Below are 10,405 nucleotides of genomic sequence, written 5' to 3'. Positions count from 1 at the left end.
TTTGACTGAGGACTGGCAAACCAGATGGCTGCACCAGGCTCTAATCTGATCTGGCAGAGTTTCTACAGCTGGATGCCCTTCCTAACGCCAACCACTCTGAGAGTGTAGTGGGTGCTTTTACGTGCCACTGGCAACGGCCTTAATGTTTTTTTTTTGTGTTTATCAAAAACATTAACAAGTGAATTGATGGTGAGAGGCAATTCTGTGTGAGACAAGTTATATTATGTAACATTAGGTGGAGTGGTGGCCTCATTCTTGGCTGTTGCTTTTCACTACATTTTGGTTGTGTATGACCAAGATGATGATGCCACTCAAACTAATCTATAATATAAAAGTCCATCATAGGGCGGCAAACTGGAAGAAGGGTGGTGGGCTGGCAGAATCGTTAGCATGCCAGGTGAAATGCTTAGCACTATTTTGTCTGCCATTACATTCATCATCATCGTTTAACGTCCGCTTTCCATGCTGGCATGGGTTGGACGGTTTGACTGAGAACTGGTGAGCCAGAGGCTGCACCAGGCTCAATCTGATCTGGCAAGGTTTCTACAGCTGGATGCCCTTCCTAATGCCAACCACTCAGAGTGTAGTGAGTGCTTTTACATGCCACCGGCACGAGGGCCAGTCAGGCGGTTCTGGCAATGACCACGCTCAAAAGGTGTTTTTATGTGCTACCTGCATAGAAACCAGTCCGGCGGCACTGGCAACGACTATGCTTGAATGTTGTTTTTCATGTGCCGGTAAGGCGACGCTGGCAACGATCACGCTTGAGTGGTGCTTTTCATGTCACCGGCATGGGAACCAATCCGTGGCCCTGGCAGCGATCACGCTCAGATGTGCTTCGTCAGTGATTTTGATTCTTAGTTCAAATTCCGCTAAGGTCAACTTTGCCTTTCATCCTTTCGGGGTTGATTAAATAAGTACCAGTTACACACTGGGGTTGATGTAATCAACTTAATCCCTTTGTCCTTGTTTGTCCCTTCTATGTTTAGCCCACTGTAGGCAATAAAGAAATAAATATAAAAGTCACTCATTTTAGAAATATAGAATTGTATTACACAATCAGTACGGTGCCAACATAAAACAATGGAGGCTTATAAGCCTTAAAAATTCACTCTGATACTGCCTAGAAGTATAGCATAGTGGGTTAAACTCAATCTTAGGTAAGGCACTAAAATGAATCACAAGGCCCTTGAAGAAGGCTGGGGCATATACAGCCAAAACCTAGTGAAAGCAACAACCAAGATGAGGAGACCAGTCCGACATACATGATATGAAAGAAGACATTATTTCACCTGTTAATCCATTGGATTGGGCAGCAAAATGTCTCTCATCTTATCTTAAAAAAAAATACACTTGTTGTTGTAGTTGATGATATTTACATATTTTTACATACTGTATTTTAATAATTAAAAAGAAAAATGTTTTGTTTATTCTTCAGACATCATTCCTCGAAAGATCAAAGCTAGTGACTACTTTGAAATTCTCAAAGAAATGGAAGAAGATGGAGATGAATGCTGAGTTTTCATGTTCGCAGGGAAAGAAAAAAAAAATTACCTCAAAACAGAAAACACTCCACCTTAAAACAGCAGGACTAATTAACATTTAATTTAATAATTGTTAAAATTCTCATTCTCAATCCATTCTCAGAACCTACCATATTTTGTCCACCATTGTTCCACCTATTGTCTTCTGTAAATAGTTTAGTTCTTGCAGCAGACATTCATAACCATGCACTCATCTCACTGTTTTGTTTTCTTTCAATTGATTTCTCTTTTCATTTATTTTACTTTCATTTTATATTAAAATCTATTCAACATCAGCCATCTTTTTCCTTTTTATCTTTAATTACAATAATTAATAACGTTCAGGCATGGCTGTGTGGTGAAGAAGTTTTCTTCTCAACCACATGGTCCAGTTTTGCTTTTCACTCATTCACTTGTGTAGGTTTGCCATGACCCTCTCCAAGAGAACTTGTTTCAGGGGCCAGAAACACCTTGAATTAAATACCAGAAAAGGGAACCTGTCTACAATAAATACATTGAAAGCAAAATACTACTGTGAATTCCCAATTTACTATTTTCCTTGTGTGGAATCCCTTAAATCTTATAATCGACCCCTAGGGGGCACATGAACCCCTGTTGAGGGCCTGTGTTACAGGGTATCATCATTTAACGTCTGTTGTCCATGCTGGCATGGATTGGACAGTGACCATTGCTGGCAAGCTGCGGAGCTACACTGGACTTCAGTTTGATTTGGTCTGGTTTCTACAGCCGGATGCCCTTCCTAACATGCCAACCACCTCACAGAGTGGCACTGGGTGCTTTTACGTGGTACCACATGGGCGCCTTATGCCTACTGTTTATATCCGTCAGACTGGTGTCTTTATCTCGATTGTTGCAGGTGTCTTATGCTGAACTCAGTTGCTGTATTGGAATATCAAACCCGACCCTTTTTTTGATCCATGGGGGTACACTATTCTCATTCTGCGCCCTGTGTTTTGTGTCATTTTTGCTTCAGTTGATTTTTTTGTGAATTATCTTAGCACCTTGCCTTAGATTGAACTCAGAACGTCTAGGTGACAGCACTGCATTAACTAATGCCTTCATCTACTATGCTCTGAGAACAGTGTACCCTCATTGACCAAATAAAGATATTCCAATACAACAAAAGACACCTGAAGACGGCTGGAGCATGCAACAGTCGAACTGTAGTGAAAGCAACAACAGGCGTGGCTGTGTGGTTAAGAAGTTTGCTTCTCAACCTTGTGATCTCAGATTCAGTCCCTTGGGTAAGTATCTTCACTACTCACGCCTCATCATCATCATTTAACGTCCGCTTTCCATGCTAGCATGGGTTGGATGATTTGACTGGGGACTGGCGAACTAGATGGCTACACCAGACTCTGATCTGGCAGAGTTTCTACAGCTGGATGCCCTTCCTAACACCAACCACTCTATGTATGTAAAATAATTTTTGAAGCTATTCTTACAGTTTGTGGCTGGAATGGATATGACAGACGATAGGAGACAGAAATGCTTGTTTTTGCTTTTCTGAATTCAAATGTCGTGTAAGTACAGTTGAGTTTTTGAGTGTAGGTGGGTGATAAAATAAATTACCCAGAATGCATTTCAATCAATTACAAAGCGTCGTTTTATAATTCATACTGAGTTATCTCCCTTAGATAGTAACCCTCAGATTTAGTAAAACTCCTTCCAGCATCTCTTAAAGTTTGTAACCCTTGATTCAGTCCTGTCGTTAACGTTACATCAAATAATGTTGAATTCCAAGGCAGATACGTCAGTCGTTTCATACAACTCCGTATTTAACTTTCCAGTTAATTCTTATTTGAAGAAAGATATTTTGGTACTTCAACTGCCTCCTCTGTAAAGTGGTTGCGTTTGGAAGGGCATCCAGCTGTAGAAACCAAACCAAAAATACGTTATGGAACCTGGTGCAGCTCCTGGCCGTGCCAACTCATGTCTATGGAAAATGGACGTTAAATGATGGTGACGATTCACAATCTTCGTGATGGTTATTGATGGTTGTGGACACAACTGCAGACATTTCTATCAAGCTTGACTTAAACGTTTATGCTTTCTTTATACAGTTGCTGTTGAAATATGAGCCAGTTTCATATTTTTTAATCAACTCCACCCTTATAACTGAAGTATTTTCATCTAAAAAATTAATTTCAGAGAGATTTATTATTGCATAAGGCAGTGGTTCCCAACCTTTTCACTACCAAGGACCCCTTTTATTCAAATGAGTTTTCCCACGGACTCCCCAGTACTACCTTTGCGGGTCACAGGTTGGGAACCACAACATAAGGCAATGTTGAATTCGGTCCCTTTATTTGAAGTTGCGTAAGATTTATTTCCCCTTATCAAGTCAGAAATTTCATCCAAAATTTTAGCAATTAATCGGATTTATGAGATTTCTTCAGTCTTTCTGGTTCTATTCTTTTATTTGATTGTCAAGAAATTCATGTTGCAATTGTTTAATACAACCAGACTGAATTATTGTTGTAATTATTAAAAAAAAAAAAAAATTTCAATAGTGAATTGGGAGAATTGATTTAACGAAATGGAATAAATCTCGGAGAACTGTGTTTAATGCGGGGAAGCATGTTTATAGACCGTCATCTCGGTTCAAGGTGTGATGTGGACATGTTTATTTGTTGTGTGTGGACTGTACATTTAGTTGAAGATATCCAGTGAACATGTTTGTTTGTATTTTCGTCGTCTCTCAATGTTAATTTTCCATTCTGGCATGGGTTGGACAGCTCTACAGGAACTGGGAAGGCTAAGGGCTGCACCAAATTCCATTGTCTGTTTTGACTTGGTTTCCACGGTTGGATGCCCTTCCCTTGTGCCAACCACTTTACAGAGCGCTTTTTATGTGGCACCAGTATTTTCAGTGTGGCAGCATCAATTCTTTTTACATGGCACATACACATCAAGTCTGTTCCCAGTTTAAATCAAGACATAAATTGTGGTAAAGCTAAAAACAAAAGCAAAATAAAGTAATAATAATGATTTTATTTTATTTTACACTGGCATAAAAAGAAGAGTTAGGAAGACAATATTATTTGCAGAATAATTCCACTCAGCACTGCAAGATATTCAACTTAATACTAAAAGGCATCTAATCCAGTTCTTTACTAATTGGCGCCAATTTTATTAGGGAAGGAAAACGAGAGTTTGTGATATTCATGGATTTCTTGAACATCGTCGAACTAAGTAAAGCAATTCTATTCAGGAACCAAAGAATATTTTGGACTTGGTTTTCTGTCACACTGCCATACCTGGAATATACTAAAGAGAATGGTTACAGAACAACGTTTCCTATTAGTGGTGTGTAGCTACAAGTCATTAGCCCTATTATATACTCAACTATTCAATCTAGACTTTAATTAACAGGGAGAAATATTGAATCCTAAATTTATCTAATTTATGCCCATTTCCTTCTTGAAGATCCACATAATGGCTGAGCTGTTCCATTCTTAATATCTTCATGAAATAAGTTTGGTATTTTCCTGTTGTTTATCAAATAAGGTGATTTATTCTGTCAGACGGCTCGCTCTACAAGAGACAAAAAAAAAAAAAGAAAGAAAAAGAAAAAAGTAAAATATTAATGTTTCAGTCATTTGTGAAGGATTTTGTTTAAAACCAAACAATAAGCTACATTTAATGCATTAACCACTGCAATTGGAACTTATTGGTGACCCACATATTTCCAGTCACACTGCATTCTGTTTAATTACAAGGAAATGTAATTAGTTTGGCATTTTTACAATATTTCATAATTAAACTTTAACATTTAGCTCTGATGTTATTTAAATATCCTTGAAACCATGTCAAAGATATAGAATAAAGTATTTTCCCTAAACTCTGCTTGCAAAGACCTGTTGAGGCAAGTGAAATCGAAATCAAACTAAATTTGTAGACTGGCACCCATGTCAACGTCTTCATTGGACACTAAACTTGGCTTGCAAAGATCTGTTGGGGCAAGCAAAAACGAAAAGCGAAATCGTGATGGTACCAGTACCAGTAACTCACTAAGAGCACTGTCCGAGCGTGATCATTGCCAGAGCACCAGTTGCCTGGCTTTGTGCCAGTGGCACGTAAATGGCACCATTTGAGCGTGACCGTTATCAACATCGCCTTCCTGGCACGTGAAAAGACATTCGAGTGAGTTCGTTGCCAGTCCTGCTGGACTGGCTCCTGTGCAGGTGGCACGTAAAATACACCATTTTGACCGTTGCCAGTACCGCCTGACTGGCCTTCGTGCCGGTGGCACGTAAAAGCACCCACTACACTCTCTGAGTGGTTGGCGTTAGGAAGGGTATCCAGCTGTAGAAACTCTGCCAAATCAGATTGGAGCCTGGTGTAGCCATCTCGTTTCACCGGTCCTCAGTCAAATCGTCCAACCCATGCTAGCATGGAAAGCGGACGTTAAATGATGATGATGATGATGATGTACCACCTGTGGTGCATCTGGCAGTTTGCGATGAACCACTGCTGGTACATCTGGTGGTGAATGTGTTAAGTAATCAGGTTCAAACACAACACCTTTATTTAATTGGATGTTCAATACCTGAGCCATATATTATTGATTCTGTGATTGATTAGTCAGTGTTGGTTGAGTAATGTAGGGAGTAGACGGTTTCTCCCCAAATAGTAATTATCCTGCCAAGGAATCTGTTGACCCAGAAACAATTTAATATTTTCCTGATTGTCATCTCACAAACATTCTAATGATGGCTGATCATCAAGCTGGATCAGGTGGGGGACAAACTCATTTCAGTTGTCCTGGTCAGTGTCATTATTTAAGTGTTGTAGGGCTGTTGTTTTTGGTTGTGTGAGCCATCTGAAAGAATGTAAGATTGTAACAGTCACTTGTTTATCTATCTTGCTGGCTAAATAAAGGGCCACATTTTCTGCTAAGGGCTGTGTGTGGTGATGTAATGATTTTATTGGAGAAGGGGTTATGGTGATGAGATAAAGGTTGAACTAAAAGACATTCAAAACTTGGTTTGTTGTTTTGGTTACCTCAACTGTGGTCTGTGCAAATGTTAGCAACCATTAATCTATTAGCAATGTGGATAGCAATTTTTAAAAATGACTAATTAATGATTTCTTTTGGAAACAATCAGTGGACGAAAATTGATTACACATATTTTCATGACAGACAATCATTCTGAAGGAGAAAAAATAATCTTATACAGATATTGGTAGTGCCAAACCCCCTTGTCCAACAAGTTCACAACCACGTCAACTCATCCAAGTGTTTCTAGGTTTTCAGACTCACAGCTAATACTCCATGGATCTCATTGCCGAAACAAGTGAAACTGCTGATGACTTTAACATTCTCACTCGCAACAGAGTCAGATAAGATGGAGTCCTCTGAGAAACCAACAAAGGACTGAAACCACTTGGCCTTAGACACTCTTGGGTCAAGACAAACATGGAGGGAGGACGGATATATAATATAATAAATAGAACATTTTTTTTTCATTATTGGCACTGAAATGGGGTGAAAGGAGCTTAATGATTGCATGGTGGAATTTGAACTTAGAATGCTAAGAGCTGGAAGAAATGCCACTAAACATTGTTGTTTAAATTTTATTAATAGAATGCAAATTTAGTAAAAATTAAACTGATCAAGAATTAATTGAAGTATGATTAGAGGTAACTGTAAAACTCAGTTTGGTGCACCTTAGAACTGGGAGATATAAGTTTATGCAAAAAAAGTAGGTGAAGTTTGTGTAAGTGTTACGTGGAATAAAAGTAAGAGCTATTGTCATTTAGTTTCCACTAATGTGTAGTCATATTAGAGAACTAAATGAATGTTATTGATCCGCTGTGATGCAGCAAAGATGTCTGCAGTTGTAATAGCTCATAATAATGCTGATCTTATCATGATAGTAATTAGTAATTAGAGTGATATAATTATCATTATCACTCTCATTAATTTTCAACAGTGGTATCATAACAAAGCATCAATTATCAAATCTAAAATGAAGCAGTGCAGCAAATTGATAACACATGTGTAATGCCACTCGTCAGATAGTGTTACAGAATTGTTGTTAGGATTTGCTATATAATCCCTACAGGGGATTGGCTGTATAATCCCCACAGTGGATTGGCTATATAAGTAATGATAATTTGAAGATAAGGAAAAAAAAAAAAGACAAACAAACAAAATGATAATAATTACACCCAGATATACACACACACACACTCTTATATAAACATAAAAACATTCAATTATATACACAAAAATAAACACTTGTACAGACATATATATGTGTGTGTGATGTGTGTGTGTGTATATATATATATATATATATATATATATATATATATATATAGCAATAAGAAAATGGAGGGGAATATGTGGTACTCATCAACTTGCAGACATTGTATTATGTCAATTTACCTGTTTATTTTTCAAATAAGAGGATAGGACAATAAAAACAATATACAAACACATATGACATATTATGTCATATCAGTAATTAAAAATTAAAAAGGACATCTATTGACCGAAGAAGGGACAATGTCTTACAGCTGTTTCAGCCTAGGGGTGACATGCCTCCATGGAGTGTTACTTGTGAGTCTGAAAACCATGTGGTTGGGAAGCTTAATGACACTTTACTTATTTCATTGAATGATTCTTAAGTTTTTTTTTAATCACAGAAATAAATAATTATTATAAATGTACATTTTTCAGTTGTCCATTGTAGGTTGGACATTGACTGTTCTGCAATACAGGGAGGTGCTGAAAAGGCATATGAAGTATTCCAAAATTTCGCCAAACACCAAGGAGAAGACCCTGCAGCGTGATGAATGCACTGATTGCTGAGGCTCGTAATTCAAGTCATTGAAGAGAAACAACAAAGAGAATGTGAAAAGAGCACAGGAGAGGTGTCACTTCTCTGTTGCCATAAATAGCTTCATCTGTAGCAGATGTCATTGCTGCTACAGACCAAGAATAAGCCTTGTAGCCAGTGGCGGCTCATAGATAAAATCATTTGGGGTGTTGCTTCAGAAAATTTTTAGCCATTGTTTTAGTATTGTGTAAAAGGAAACAAACATATAAACGGAATTAATATTTCTAAGTCTCTCTAAAGGAGACTACGGCAGCGACATAAACTTGATCTGTTTGCGTTTTAGCCACTGCTGGGAAGTATGTTTAATTTGTTCACTGAACACGGCCACAAATTCCCCCTTGTTTTTCAAAAATCCCCCCTAAATAACAAAATAAGGTGGGGGAATGTGCCCTATTTTTGAAATCCTGGCAACAACACTGTAGCTGGAAGCAGGATAATAATCTAATCCTACACTTTATCACATTCAAGAATATAAACACATTTTTAAGCACAACACACGTGGAGTCAAAAAGAAATACTACTTTTCCCCAGCATACAAGGGTCGGCACTGTCATTCACACAGTGCTCTCTCTCCCTAGCATGAAGCTTCCTATCTTGGACATGTGAGCATGTGCACAACAGCCAAACACTGCATTGGTGGAACTGTGAAACTGTGAAGTGCACAGTTTCTATACAAGGATTTTTGTATTTTTTTCATAAACTAGAAGATGGCTACTGACATTAAGCTTAAGGATTATATAATGTACAAGTATAAAGAAAGAATTAAAGAAAAAAGGACTCATTATATTGTATGTTATCGATAATATTGAATGGAAATAGGGGGTGCTGCAGTTCCGCAGTGTCTGTATACGAGCCACCACTGTTTGCAGTCGACATGCAAGCCTGACCAAGAACAGTCAATATATACATATATATTAGTATTACCTATGCATGTATGTATGTATGTATGTATGTATATATTAGTATACTTATGTATGTATGTATATATTAGTATAAATATGTATGTATGTATGTATGTATTTTCTGGAGAAGGGTTCCTAAGCCTGAAATATTGAAATACCAGGTAAAAGTACAAAACGTCGACTTATATTGTTGATTTTTATGTATTATGGTATAGATCTATAGATTTCTAATCAGCATCACTTGTATAGATAAGTGTGAATGACTTGTCTTCATTTACAATATATTCGTGGATACAAAAAGAGGGATCAGTTCGACTAGTTTCAATCCCGTGTTGGAATTTCGTCAGAGATCGATTATTCTCTTTAACTGTTTAATTCTTCAGAGATATTGTTTATAAACTCGATATTTCTAAGATATTAAGTAAATTGTTGAGATTAATTTGCATACACACACATACACACACACACACACACACACACACACACACACACACAACATTCTTGTGAGCTGGATCAGTGTATAACTGGTGTTTCCTTTTAATATTCTTCTATACTAAGGCAACAAACTGGCAGAATTGTTAGCACGCCGGGCGAAATGCTTGGTGGCATTTCATCTGTCTTTACATTCTGAGTTCAAATTCCACTGAGGTCAACTTTGTCTTTCATCCCTTTCAGGGGGTCGATAAAATAAGTACCAGTTGAGTCCTGGGGGTGATGTAATCAACTTCACACTTCCCCAAAATTGCTGGCCTTGTCCCAAAATTTGAAACAAATATTCTTCTACATTAATTACATTATTTACATTATTTACATTTGACGGATATTTGTCCTCATGTTGTCTGTTGTTAACACAATGCTTCGGCTGATATACTCTCCAGCCTTCATCAGGTGTCTTGGGGAAATTTCGAACTTGGGTTCTCCTTCCTAAGGTATTTTTCGATGTTGTTGTTATTATTATTATTATTATCATCATCATCATCATCATTATTATTATTATTATTATTATTATCATCATCATCATCATCGTCATCATCATCATCATCATCATCATCATCATTATTATTAGTATTATTGTTATTATTATTATTATTATTAGTATTATTAGTAT

At 37.4% G+C, this 10,405-nt stretch overlaps 2 protein-coding genes across 5 annotated transcripts in view; one reads left to right on the top strand and one right to left on the bottom strand.

The window, feature by feature from the left end:
• LOC106867192 (chromatin accessibility complex protein 1) overlaps positions 1–1,819 on the top strand; it is a 7,013-nt gene extending 5,194 nt beyond the window's left edge. The window contains exon 3 of the mRNA XM_014911992.2: positions 1,439–1,819. Within this exon, the coding sequence (XP_014767478.1) occupies positions 1,439–1,518 (80 nt within the window). The 3' untranslated portion in view covers positions 1,519–1,819. The remainder of the gene's footprint in view (positions 1–1,438) is intronic.
• A 2,699-nt stretch (positions 1,820–4,518) lies between these two features.
• LOC106867198 (uncharacterized) overlaps positions 4,519–10,405 on the bottom strand; it is a 49,856-nt gene continuing 43,969 nt past the window's right edge. For all 4 annotated transcript variants that reach the window (XM_052966659.1, XM_052966658.1, XM_014912004.2 and 1 more), the window contains one exon: positions 4,519–5,081. In XM_052966659.1, coding sequence (XP_052822619.1) covers positions 5,060–5,081 — 22 coding nt within the window. In that variant the 3' untranslated portion in view covers positions 4,519–5,059. The remainder of the gene's footprint in view (positions 5,082–10,405) is intronic.

The sequence above is a fragment of the Octopus bimaculoides genome, chromosome 3, assembly GCF_001194135.2.
Source record: "Octopus bimaculoides isolate UCB-OBI-ISO-001 chromosome 3, ASM119413v2, whole genome shotgun sequence".
Classification (NCBI taxonomy): Eukaryota; Metazoa; Mollusca; class Cephalopoda; order Octopoda; family Octopodidae; genus Octopus; species Octopus bimaculoides.
Note: the sequence above shows the minus strand (reverse complement) of the source record. Positions and strands in the feature narration are given on the sequence as shown.